At 39.4% G+C, this 14,126-nt stretch overlaps 1 protein-coding gene across 1 annotated transcript; it reads left to right on the top strand.

The window, feature by feature from the left end:
- Positions 1-203: 203 nt before the first annotated feature.
- Positions 204-13,037, top strand: ttc22 (tetratricopeptide repeat domain 22). Its single transcript, XM_068707615.1, has 11 exons — positions 204-291; positions 615-813; positions 935-1,036; positions 6,366-6,657; positions 7,998-8,298; positions 9,228-9,283; positions 9,361-9,476; positions 9,804-9,922; positions 11,284-11,445; positions 11,753-11,905; positions 11,990-13,037. Exons 4-11 carry the CDS (start codon positions 6,395-6,397, stop codon positions 12,524-12,526), a joined length of 1,707 nt encoding a protein of 568 aa, XP_068563716.1. The 5' UTR covers positions 204-291; positions 615-813; positions 935-1,036; positions 6,366-6,394; the 3' UTR covers positions 12,527-13,037.
- The last annotated feature ends 1,089 nt before the right edge of the window (positions 13,038-14,126 follow it).

The following is a 14,126-nucleotide window of genomic DNA, read 5'->3' as shown; positions in this document are numbered from 1 at the left end:
AGTCCGTATTTAAAGAAACCTATGATCACCAAGTTTTTAAAAAATCAAATTTTCGGTTTATTTCCAGTGTCTTATTGTTTGGTTCCCTCCACAGCGCTAGATACAACCTAACCTCCGGAGTCCCGTGTCCGGTGTATGTGCGCTGCAGGCCGGTTATGTGGCTGGTTGGTGATCCCTACACTGAGCTACATTACGCAAATTCCACCTGCATGATGACAGCGACCAGCAGCCGCAGAGTGGGAGAGGAGAGGAGACTGCAAAGTCAGCTGTAATGACATCATAGAGCTTCCGGTACGACTTTCAAAATAAAACACGTATAAAGGAACACGTTGGAGTAATTTAGACTACCAAAATAGAAATAACCACTCTACCACTAACGGACAAACAGACAAGTTATTTTACAGTGGTGGAACTGGTCACTGAGAACATTTACTTAAATTGCCTGCATTCAAAGTTTAACTCAAGTAAAATAATGTGCAGACTTTTAAAGTAGGCTACTCATTGAGTGGCCCATTTCAGCATAATATAGAGACTATATTACATTATTGAAAAAGTTACAGATGTTGCTGCTTTGATATTCTTTGACATTTCATGCTTTATTGCTTCTTTCACAGATGAGAACAAGCAACAGACAATGAGCTGATTTATTGATAATGTAAAATATGATAAAGATGGTCAAGTCTATTGGTCAATCCCCCCAAAATAGAAGCTTGATTGTGACAGCTGGACAATCAGTGCAGAACTGCACGGACAAATCATCAGTCTTGGCCCCTGGAACACAACAGGTCAATGATGGCAGACCCTGACAAGCAGGTGAGGTTCCTTACTGACATCAACACCACCACACTGACACTGGGTCCTGTAAAGACACAAGAGCTGGGGGAACTGAGAAGCCATGTTGTGAAACCACCTAACTATCTAAATCCATCTGCAGGGAGACGTCCATGACCCAGCGGATCCCCACCATCCTGAGATGTTCTGGGATTAAAGAAGCCAAACATTATTAAAGGATGGATTTCAGCTATAGACCCAGCTGGTACCGCAGACATGCCTCACAGATTTCAACCTATCACTAAACTAACCAGTGAAATAGTTATGGTACCACAGAAGTCAAGATTTTGTTACGTTCAGTATTTTGTGGACCCAAATGCAAACACAGACAAAGAGTGTAGTAGAGTAAATGAAGGATTCACTGCAGGGACAAAAGGTGATGTGGTTGTTGAGAGGTTAAGGAGGAGCAGCGGAGGGAGAGGGTAGCAGAGCAATGGCAGATGGCAGGACTCAACTGAGCAGGGCAGCCTGATGAGGGTGAGAGTGTGGCTAGTGAGATATTTCAGGGTTATGGTATTAAGCAGGTGAGGCGAGCAGACAGGGGAGTCAGAATGATCCTGGAGACACAAGGAAAAAGGCCACATTCAGGTAAAGCTAACCGGACTAGATATACTGTGGGGTTGAGAAGTTAATGGAAGGGACTTGGGAGACTTGGTAAAGAAACAAAAAGGAAAACAGATGGAGGCACAGCCAGGCCGTGACAGATTAAACCCTTAATTGTACAAACTTTGGACCATATTACATTATATTACTGTATACAGCACTTTTCAAAACAACATTACAAAGTGCTTCGCATGGAGGAACCAGGATGTTTAACAATATTTCGAGATGGCAACTAAAGTCAGACAATTGCAAATAATAAAAAAATATAATGGAATATAATACCCATCAATAATACAAGATAGATTATTTAAAAAGTTTTTTTTTGTTGTTGCATAGAAATATCGCCAGATTACTATGCTGACTAACTTGTGTTTTAGGGACTATGTGCAACACAGTATAATATGTATGTATGTTACTTGAAAGATACCATGCAATGAGTTTTTGGCATCTTCAAATCACTGGTGATGACGCTATTTGCGTTTGTAGCTCAATCTGAGAAACACAGTGAAAGGTCTGATGCATGTGTTTATCAGAACACCTATGCAAGAGGGTGAAGGCTTAATGGAGTTTTCATGACATGCAGGTCAACTTTCTAACTGTGCTGTTGTCAGCAGATTTTTGGCATCTTACTGGGCCTCACTATAAGACCCTCGGGCTTAAAAGGTTAAAAATAGTGGCCTTGCCCTTTGGCTCTGCCACTTTACAAGCCTGTGTTAAATATCTACATGATAATACATTTTATAGGCATTTAAAATGGAATGGCTGTTGTTGGGGTTTGTTGCTATTTGCCTCTGAAACTATACATTGTTACTTCTTCTCTTTGGGTTCACTTTTTGGTAAATTCATCACTTCTTTTGCAAATTTAAACCTATTCATGCGTCTTTGGCCACTTGTGGGCAGCAAAAAAATCTATCAACACAACACCAATGTCCTATAAATATTGTTAACAGCTGCCTATTCACACATTCAGCAGATGAGCAACATTAGCATTCACTCAGAGGTCTTTCTGGCCACATGATCATTGTCCAATGTTCACTCTCTTTTAGCTCTGCTTTGGTCAGGTACAGGCGTTTTTTTGTTGAAAACCACTGCCTAAAAACAACGTTATGACAGCGGCCAATACAATAAAATTGCCGCCCAAAAAACAACAACAATGAGCCGAGATTTGCTAAATTGGTGTGTAAAGCGAAATCATGCAATTTACATATAATTATTTTATATATTATTAATATAAAAAATCTAAATTATAGAATCTTTAGGTTTTGTGTCAGTTGTGGTGCGAACATTCAGTTCTCTGTCACCTTGCAATAGCTTGATATTCAGTTCTAGAGGTTATTCCTTCTCATGGGTGATTATTGATAGATTAATGTTAGCTATGTATATTTTTTATGTTGCAATTGTGCAGTGCGATGAGCTAATTATAATAACTTCATATAATACTGTTTAACTTTTTTTAATTATTGTCTATAATAGCCTAATTTTGTCAAATTTTTCTTTTTCTCTATTTTGGCTTTGCATTATTTCATGCCTTAGATTCCCATTTTTACTTGAATTTTTTTCATTTTATATATGCTTAAATGATTGATTATATCTTGAATTATCAATCAGAAGCTGTAGTAGTAACTGAATTGATGATCATGTAGGAGAGTAAAAAGTACAATATCCCCGTCTGAAATGTAGTGGAATAGATAAAAAGGAATTCCATTAGTCATCAATTTTGGTGAAATTGCTCCGCTAAGATTTCCTGAAAATATTGCGTGCCAACGTAAATCTAATACACATAGAGACAGAACAAAGAGACATTCAGTGCCGTGTAATCTGCAGTCAGAGAAGGCCTCTGGAGAGCTGAAGAGTTGCTTTCACTGCAAACGCTCACTCAGGCTGCCAGAGAGAAGCTGACTAAGAATGGAAATGCAGTCATAGTCAACAGTGATGGGATGGCTTAGTGAGGCCGAGGCCTTTCAGCTACACACACTAATTACATGTACAAGTGTGTCTCAAGGGAAAAGGGGATGAATGGGGAGTCCACGGTAAAAAGGAGGTTGGAGATCTGCATTGAATAACAATATGTTAAAAGTAGGATCAGTGGATTAGTCTTGTCTCACACTTTCTGATATGGCAGGAGAGCTACTGAGCCTGGATACCAGAGTGAGGTTTCAGTTTGCGATGGAGAGTAAAGCCTAATAAATACTCAGTCATTAAATCCCTCTATTCTTAATAAGGCTTTGGACCAGACAAAATAGTGAAGGTGTATCAAACACATTAATAACAGAAGAGAGCTCGGTTTAAAGAGAAGGTATAAAGTCTGGATTAATAAGGCTTTCCTGTGATCCCATGATCCTTTGTTGTCAGTGTCACATCTTGTGAGGGGCCCCGAATTTCCTGACTATGCTCCTGTCAATGTAAATGTAACTTCTCTGCAGAGAAGGATTTCAGAGAACTTTGATTGTGCGAGGTTGCCATCCTTGCTCATATTCATACTGTTCACAATATACCAGGCAGCCTTTCCATTCTCATCCCTGGATGTCTGTATATTATTGTTCATCAGTTATACACTGTCCTTTGTGCCAGAAATGAAGACAGACACCAAAACAATTAAGTAGGTTAACAAGGGGTTAGTTTGCAAAGCAAAGCGGACCTTTACCAGTATATGGGACACTTATCCTAATCCCCTTTACAGGGGAGTACTGCTAAAGCCACACAGATTATTAGGGGTTAACATCTTCCCCATAATACCTTTGTTTTGTCACTTTGCTGCTAGGATGTAAACTCTATCATCCAAACTGGAGACTTTATGAGCAAAATGCTGTTTAAATTCTGTCTTTGGCTCTGAGGGTGCACAGCTACACAAACAGGCATCTGTAATCATTATGTTAGCATGCAATCAGCCTGGTATCCACGATGGCCAGCATGGCAACGGTGTTCGAGAGGAGAGCATTTTCAGATTTCTGTACACCCACATGTTACAAATCGAACAGCCGGCCCACAAGGAGGCAAATCTGCAGTACGAAATACAAATTATGCAACACACTCTGACAGTAGGTGTTACGATGGCTACGTAGCCAGTTCAGCACTGTGCAAACCTGACCTGCATTTGTGTGTGGGTTTGCATGTTCTCTCCATATTTGTATGTATTGGAGTATTGGAAACACTCCTCTCATCAGAATGTTTAAGTCCCCTTCCCCTAAAAAATGTGTTTTCTTTTTGTTGCTTCATTTTGGTGTTGGACAGTGACTGTGCAGAGTGATGTATGTGCAGGTTCTGGCACACACTCATTAATTTGCTGAAAGCTAACGTTTCTGTGTGCTCACATTTAATATCAGTTTAAGACTGGGATGGATGATCGTGATTTTTTTGACTAGTTTGGAAGCCAATCATGGCCCAGTGTGATGTTGAAACTTGAAACTTTTAGTGTGCAGAATTTGTAACTAGGGGGGTTTTTTTGTTGAAAAAACAAAAAAAAATTGACACAAATAGTTATTCAAAATGATTTGTCAATTTCTTAAAGATGTCTCGAGGGGATGTTTTAGGTTTTGTTTTTCATTGTGTGGAAATGGCATCTTAATGCATATGACTACATGTTCCTTGAGTCTTTCATTGACCAACAACACTTCCTGGGACTTAACTCTTTTAACTTATTGTATGTGGGTCTTGTTATATTCAAGTTGCACTTGCTAAAATTCTCCTGACTCCTGCACACTTTTTTGTAATTGATTTGTTCCCTCATAGGGCTGTTATTGCACTACAGCTGTCAGAGGGGGGGCTGATCTCTTTTTGAACTATCTCTCCAATGGTTTCTCGAGTGCTGAGGCTTCGTGGAGTTTTTCCCTGTCTTGTTAGAGAACTTGCACTTGCTTGGGAACCACTTTTGATATGGGCCTGTAAAGCCCATCGATACGTTACATGCGATAGTGGATTCAGAACACTTAACAACCTCTCCTGTTTGCTCCACTGGTTTATTATAATGCAAGTTTACCCTCTAGTGGAAGAGTTAAGATTTGTATGCAAAAGCGTTTTGTAACAAAAAATGTGCTTATCATGTTTGTCTGATTTCCCAATGTAGTATTGTGTGACTAGCTGGATAATGAGGAATCACAGTCAATGTTTACTTTTGTTGAATTGTTTGCAGAATATCTGCATATCTCCTTTAGGTGTCAACATGTTCTGTCAACAGCTCATTATACAGCTGCATGTTTTTCTGTTTCGATTAGGTTCAACTTTATTGTCATTGCGAGAAAGCACTGAGACAACAAAATGTTTTAGCATCATACTTGGCCTATGTATAGTGGTAATAAATAAGGGTAAGATATGCTTATACAATATTTACATAACAGTGTGAAGAATATGAACAGCTGCAGCAGTTATTTAAAATAACTCATATTTATGAATTGTATGAAAGGTCATTTAGTAGTAACATGAAGTTTCATTGAGTTTCCTTCTGTGCTGCCCCGGTCACACCAATCCTGACGGTTCACATTCTTCAGTTGCCTACAGCTGAGGGGGCTGACTGAAACATTCTTCAAAACAAGACTTCAAAACCATTTTTAAATAACTCAAGACATGAATAATATCATCCTGTCAGAATAAACTCCAAGGAATGTCAGTTGGTATTTCTGTTAAAGAGCCATATAAAAAAAAGAAACGGACAAATAGCAAAACCGAGTTATGTAATCTCCTTTTTGAAAAAGAAAAATGTATGTATCCATAGTTGTAGTCTATTTCCCCATACACCAGTTATTCCACCCCGTAGTCACTCCCAAGCCTAACCCGTTCAACCTGTCTGTACCGGGGTGTCAAGAGCTGGTGGCTGAATTTTGTCGCAGTAGATTCAACTGTAGGCTGAGGAGGACGAGTTAGTTTCTCCAACAGGATCTTGGGTCAAAGTACTCAAAAGCAGTGTTTTTATTGTATCTCTTGTCTTTTTTAAATAGCAGGTAGAGAAGGAGGAGAGCAGGAGGCCATGGAGGCAGACAGCACATTGGACATCGAGTCTCTCATGGAGGACATGGACTACATACCCGGCCACTTTCACCTGCACCTCAACCTCAACTGTGAACCTGTTGGGCCTGTGAAGCTACGGCTCAGAGACACTTACCTAAAACAAGAGAGCCTGCGAGGCGAGCTTGAGGCTGAAGTGGGATATCTACAGTATGCTGTCCGAAATCTGCTGGGTTTGCTGGCTTTTCACCTGGAACACTTGGACACAGCTGAGGAAATATTCAGGTGATGACTGAAATCCTTTTTTAAGGCAGAGTACTCCAAATATTCACTAAGCAAGAGGCCTTGTTGTGAGACATTGTTGATGCATGATTTCACAAAAAAACCTGTCTAGTAATGTGTTTTTTACAACAGAAACTCTACTCAGGTTAAAATGTGTCTTAGCTATACTTAAATTCTGTGAGCTAACCACAAACCAGCACACTGGACTGAATGTCTTCACAGCACTAGAAAAGGCAGCACAAAAGCACAACTGACCTTTTACCTTTCACCAACCAACATCAAGGCCACCCTGTAATGAATTCACAGTACTGTTATGCACTACTTGACAGATTGTGAATGGCTGGGCCACAAACACAGGATGCTGCATAACAAACATAATGTTAACATGACCACACACAAATTTGTCTTGTTTGGCTTAGACAAGTAAAATTCAGCATGATCAACAAAACTATGAGTGACACATTAATGTCTACATTTCATGTTCCTTCTCTCTGCAGATATAAGACTTAACGTACTACCCACTTACACCCATGATAAAGTACAATGTTCCAGTAATTATTGTAATGTAATTGCCATCTGATTTATCATTATACTTTCTAATTTACTTTTTGTAGCTGGTGTATGTAGTATTTCCTTTTTTGTGATCTAATGCTCCATATAGATGCTCATAAAGTGTGTTTGATGCTATTTAAGTTGTATCTTCCTTATTTCATCTAATCTTTGCATTTCATTACTCCTCTTAGCTACTGTGACACAGTTCAATGGAAATACTGCTCTAAGATACCACATAACAAGAGTCTAGAGCCAAGCTAGCAGCTCTGTAAAGGCTGTACTGCTTTTAGCAAAATGCTATTATGGCTTTGTTGAATACTCAATACTGATTCCCTTACTTGTTAGCATGATAACATGCTAACAATGACAATGATAACATGCTAATGTTTTTGCAGGTCCAGTGTTTCCCATGTTCACCATCTTAGTTAGCCATGTTATCATTCTAATACTTAAACAAAGTACAGCTGAGGCTGATGGGATTGTAGTTTTACAGGTATTTATCACAATTTATCCTGAGAATGAAATTTATTCTATAGTTGTCGAGACATATCAATAAAAAACAAAATGTCAACCTGATGTTGACACAAGAGAAAAAGTGTGAGGATCACCAAAATCGGTTGGATTTGTCGTCTTGGGACCATGGAAGTCTTTTCAAAATGTCATGTCAATCCAGTCTTATTTTTGCCAAATAAGAATAAAATATCATGGAATATTTAAAAATGTCTTCCAGTGTTTAAGACTGGAGGGATCTTTTTCAAACCGTACTCTCTTTATGTATCTTGACCTTTCAGAAGCATTTGTAAAGAAGACCCTGGTAACCTTAATGCCTGGGCCAACCTTGGCTACGTGTACGACAAGCTGGGGAGAGAGCTGGATGCAGGGGAGTGTGTGGACAAAGTGTCCCACCTTATGGGGATAGACGCTGGAGAGGCCTTTCAGGATGAGGCCAGGCTTCTGGCGGCTCGCTGCCTGGTTGAGCAAGCTTACGTTCATCCTTACGACGTGGAGCTGGCCAATGAGGACGTCCTCAGAGACAGACTGACGGCAGCATTGACACTTTACAACCGAGCCCTGGACTATGGGGGTCAGCTGGTGAGATGCACAAACAGTGATACTAAAGCTGTACATATCTGTTAAACAGTCTAGGATTGAAAATAGAAAAAAAGGTTGTAACAATTCAACTGCTATAAAAAAACTGAAGGGGAAAAGTATAAACGCTAAATTTAATGGAACGGCTGGATCTGATATCGATACAGACACTACAATCTTGCCTGCCTAATATGTTTGAAACCACGAAAACACGCTGAAAGGCTATCCCTATCCCTCACTAAAATGACAGATTAAATCAGATATAAATGAAAACACACAGTTAGTTGCATATAACACCATATATAATTGTAAATCAAATTCAATTCGGCATATGTTGCAGCAAACAAAAAAGCAGTGAGGCTCCCGCTGTACTCCAGCACAATAAACAACTAAACATTCACAAATTATAACTCAAACCCTGTGTCCCATCAGTCTCAAAGTTCCTTAATTCAACCCAAAACCCAAAGCATTAAAAATGCGAAGGAAAATAATCACCAACAGGTTCCCCATTCACAACTGTACACAAAGACAGACTTAGTCGATCATTACAAAGTGTTGCACACTTATTTTTTCCTACTTTCAAGTCTACTTCCGGTGATCACCACCTCATTACAACCCTTGGTGTGCATTACTTTTCTAGTATTTTATAACAGTTTAGGATTAACATGTATAATGAGAATGTAAAGAGGAGCACTGAAACACAACAATGACTGGTTATGCCATGAGACCACATGCATCATTCTGTGACTTATAACTGTAACTTTAGTTACACTGTTTTATTCAAGACGAGTGCAAAGCTGTGTTCATTTGGGAGGAATAGCAACTAAACAATGCCTGCAGGGCATGCACCTGAAGACATGAATATTTATTCGCAATAAATGTAATTTTATGCTCACTAAGTACCACTCATAAAGAATACTGTTGTTTTTCAGATACCAATAGAGGAAAAACAAAGCTGGTATTTTAAAATGGCAACCATCTATATAAGGTACAGCACAAAATCATCAAAGATAACCACTACACCACTTACTGTGCAATTTGTATTAAGTAATTTTCTCTCTGCAGACTGGACGACATAGTAAAGACCAAAGCAGACTCTGAATACTCCAGACTTTCTCACTACAATAAGGGGCTGAAGCTTCTCAAAGAAGCACTAGAATTGGAGAAAACGCAACAAAAAGGTAAACATGGTACAGTATGTTTCTCTATGAATACATCTGCTCTGTTGTACATTTAGAGGCATTATGTTGAATGTGAAGTGTAACTCTGCTGGTGATTTTTGGATTAAGTGCTGCAACCTTTTGGGTGTTCTGTAGTTCATACCGTTCATTGCAACCCATACAAAGGACCATTGACCATTTTAGAGAACTTTGTTTTAGTAATAACATCGGCAATTTGATTTAAAATACATAAGTAGTTACGACCATTTCATCAATCTCGAGCGAGACAAACAACAAATGCTTTAAGTAGAAAATGATAAAATCCCTGATTCTGATCTCTCCCCTCAGCTCTTACCTGGTGTTACGTCGGTATCATGTTGGAGAGGAAGGAAGAGTTCACCACCGTGCCCATGTCTATACATGACTGTGGCTACTCGGCTACTGATCCTCTATCCTGCTATGGAACTGTACGTCAACCCAGTCATTAAGATCTATCACCAAATATTAGGCAAGAAAAAAGTGAGGAAGAAGTTGTAAAATTGGATAAACGTTTTCCTTCCTTATTGTAAACTTCTTAAGTTCCTGTCAGTGTTCTGCTACTGGCAGTTCCTTTTTAATTAGGTTGCTAGTAGCAAACACTGCTGACAGAGTTACATTGCAGTTTAACTAACATCCTTATATTGACCATTTTGTCAGATCTGTGACTAAATATCGCCTTTCTCTGCAATCTCTGCAATCCCTACCGACCAAGCTAGCCATTATACTAGCTGTTAGCTGTCTTAAATGTTTTGCTAATATAACATTCTAGCATGGTAACTGTTTGGCTAATTACTGTTGTGTTATCTAGCAATTCTTAGTTTTTATGTTTTCTAGATGAATTAATGTGTTGTTCCTCTTAATGCTGTTCTTCCACAGGCGATAACTTCTTCCTATTGACAACTAGCTCGCCTATACCTTTGCAAATCTGGTTCTATTGTTCTTACTAATGTTAATTAATTTCTTCTTGTGATTTGTAGTCACTATTAGAGTTGGGAGATTGTTTCTATTTTCATATCGTGCAATCATGGTTACTTGATCAAAGCACGCCAGTGAAATGCCGGCATGGACGTCTTAGTGTCAAAGAGAAACGTACCATCTCATATTAAGGGATGTTATGGGTTTTTACCTAGATGCCAAACGTGAGCCCAAGGCTATTAAACAACCCGTCTGCAAGCGTTGTAAAAGATGTGTGCCAGTGAAGGACACTCTTCATTCTTCTATAACAGTGGCTCCTTTTTAAAACTGTGTATGTCTGTGCTTGGTGGGACAATATCACAGCATTATGTTCTATTTAACCTTTTAAATTAACCTCTTACCTTTTAATATCACGATTCAAATCATACCCATACATTGCTCTTATGGAGTGCAGTGCAAAGTTTTGTTGAGCAACAGGCATATGGAGAACAGAGATGTGGGGTCTTGCTTGTTGCTGTTTTGGGTTTATACATTGTAGAAGTTAGGTATATCTTATGCACATAATATTGTGTCAACAATTCTTGTGCAGATGTAGCAAAACAAGAAATTACTGTTTAAACCAGTAAGGTGCCCAGTAGAGTGCAGATCTCTAGCGGCTGGGGGTCGGCGATGCATTTAGCTGTGGTTAAGAATAGTGAGTAAGGAATCAGGAGGCAACCAATGTCAGTATATAATATATATATAACAGGCAATAAAAAGTGTTTTGAGAAAGTGTGGGTCACCACAACAACAAGAGGTCCTTGAGCATGCAGCCATAACTGGGCACCTTTAACTATTTATATTTAACACACAATATAATTGTCTGTGTCCTCAGGCCATAAACTTGGCCAGTGATGATGCATTCACCCTGAACCTTCTGGCAAAGGTCTTCTTTCTGTTGGGCAAACATGAGATGGCAACAGGGATCTGCAACATGGCCATAAACGTGCTCCCAGACCCAGAGCTCAACTGGCAGGCCTACTGCACCCGTGCCAAGGTACTGCAGCCGATCAAGCCAATGCAAAAGCCAAGGTGGCAAAACTCAGTCAATTACTATGTGAAATGTATTCATTTTAATTTTAATTTAAACTGGCTGAAAAATGGACAAAATTCAGATATACGTACAAATGGATCAAATAGTAGAGCTGGTGTGAACTATAAATGGTTATTTGTACACTGTGTATATCAAGTTTATGTGATAAAAGTTAACTTTTATACTCCAAACCTACATAATGTGATGATTTACATACATTTAATAAAATAAGATGCATAGTACAAGTATTTATATAAGTTTTTCCTTTTAGATCAATATGATGCTTTACGTCAGGCATTTGGAGACGGTAAAACATGGGCAAGGTGGAATTCCAGACCGACAGAAACTAAGTGAGGCCAGAAAAGACTTGGACAAGGTGCTGACTGTACGTCAATGTCTGCGGACTCACCTGGAGATGGCACAGGTAAAGACACAAACTACTAATGAGTAATGTAAATGGATTTCTTTTTACAGCGACAGGATATTCAGATTCAGTCTTTCCCTTTAGGTGTACTACTACATGGGTGTAGATGCACTCCAGGAGAGTCTTTTGGTGGATGAGGGGGCAGTGAACAGTGCATTGGTGAGTCTGTCCCATGCCCTACAGTTTGAGCTGGGTGACAGCCTGCCGGACCTCCATGTGCTTAGAGGACGCTGCCTCCTACTGAAGGGTGAGGAGCAGAATGCTGCAGACTGCTTCAAACGGGCAGTAGAGTTGGAGAGACCAAGGAGCACAGACACCACAGCGCTGCGCTGCCTCCTACAGGCCCTCTTGACTTTGTTCATGCAGGGAGGCCCTGACCCAAGCCTCGCAATCACCCAACTGGAGCTGTGGGTGCAAAAGGCAGAGGAGAGGTACTCTGAGGACATTGTGAAGTCCGTGCTGAGGTGCCTTTACAGGACTCGCACAGCAGAGGTCACAGAGTTATCCAGGGCTCTGATCAGGACAGGCAGACTGGACCTGGTGAGGAGGCTACTGGAAACAGTGGTGCCTAAACAACTGGTTAAGAAGAGACCAATGGCTAGGTCTTTCTCTTTTGCATGAAGCAAATATGTGACTTTAATACACTTTCAGGCACATGGCATATGACTAGATCAGACATGCAGTAATTATTAAACTTCTTAACAGCATTTCACAGATAAGGTTCAACAGCAGCGGTGCACTGTAATTAAACTCTCTTTACTATAAGTGTGTATGTTTTTAAGCTGATTCTTCTATTATTAAGTTTCGGAAAGGTTGGATCTGCAGAGTAACCAACAGCTACAGTGTTAAAGCACAGAGGGGTATTCCTTTGAAGCTTCCTTTACAATGGAACATATGTTAAATCCTTTGAGTTTTCTTATAAAATGCCCTGTTGGCCCTTCCATAGTGACTGTATAAATGACAAATTAGTTGTTTCACACACAAGTAGTCCTAATGCTGCTTAGTAATGTAAATTATGTCACACTACCTCTTATTGAGTGGGATATTTCAATGCTCTATCACTAATGACCAGCAGATGGAGGTGTAAACCATTAAGATGTTGCCTGGTTAATGAAAGGTTCTGTTTGTGACTATGAATAAAAGACAAGTTAAACATTTAAAATTTCATTATGTAATCTATGGTCTTGATCTACAAACAAGTGACAAATTTGATTAAAAACTGAAACTATAAAATACTGGGCACTAGGGGTGACTAAATGGTATGAGTATGGATATGTTTTGGCACTCACAGTCGCCAGATCTCAGCCACAACTGCAGAGGTAACAACAAGGCTTCAAGCTTAATGATGCTTTATGACGCTTTAATGATGAGTTAGCTGGGCTCTCTATTTATTTGCTATAGGCTCACAATTTATAGTAAAGAAAGATAGCCACAAGATGAAAGTAAATTGTATTGTTATTGTCATTAACAATTGTCATTGTATCAAAGTCCCATTCTGGCCAATTTACCTCAAACCATCTTAGAAGGATGTTAGGTGATTAGTGCAGAGATTTTCTTGAGAAAGAACCAACAAGAACCAACATGTCTTTACTCTTCTTTAGCGTATTAGAGTTAAAATCGTAATATTTTGTTTTGGAAAACCGCACCAATGGAGGAAAACTGTAATGTCAAACGGGCGGAACGGAAACTGCTGTGGATGTTTGGTTCAACTACTGTTTAAAAAAAAAAATCCCCTTGTAAAGGGATGTTGTTCTATAACCAAGGAATTGCAGAAGCCAATGTCTGACTGGTTTGCCACACCTGTTACAAGTGGCCTGTAATGACATGAATAACAATGAACCACTAGTCTTAATGTGCACTGTTGTTTTTTTTGTAAATCTATTGGCACAGAGGTTCAGGTTAAGCAGCATTGTTGGAGTTTCACTGCTTATTACGCATCAGGTGCCACTCCTCATACCGGGTATATTCTTTCTCGGATTTCCGTGGAGACAACAAGGCTCTCAGGCTTATCAGGTAAGATTTTTAAGTTTGCTGATGAGAGATATCTTAATTTTAAACCAAACAATTAAACTTAATCTTACATGTTGTATGCTCACAAGAAGAGAAAAGTAGTAGTAGTTGGTTTTCATTTTGTTGTCTAACATGGCTACACTTTTTGACAAATCATACTCAGGCATTTGGTTATTTCCGAAGACAATCACTGTTGGGTTAGTTAGCATAT

This window comes from Cebidichthys violaceus, unplaced genomic scaffold, assembly GCF_023349555.1.
Source record: "Cebidichthys violaceus isolate CVI_PGR_0920_01 unplaced genomic scaffold, fCebVio1.0.p SCAF_13, whole genome shotgun sequence".
Lineage (NCBI taxonomy): Eukaryota > Metazoa > Chordata > Actinopteri > Perciformes > Stichaeidae > Cebidichthys > Cebidichthys violaceus.
This window is presented reverse-complemented; position numbering and strand designations above follow the sequence as displayed.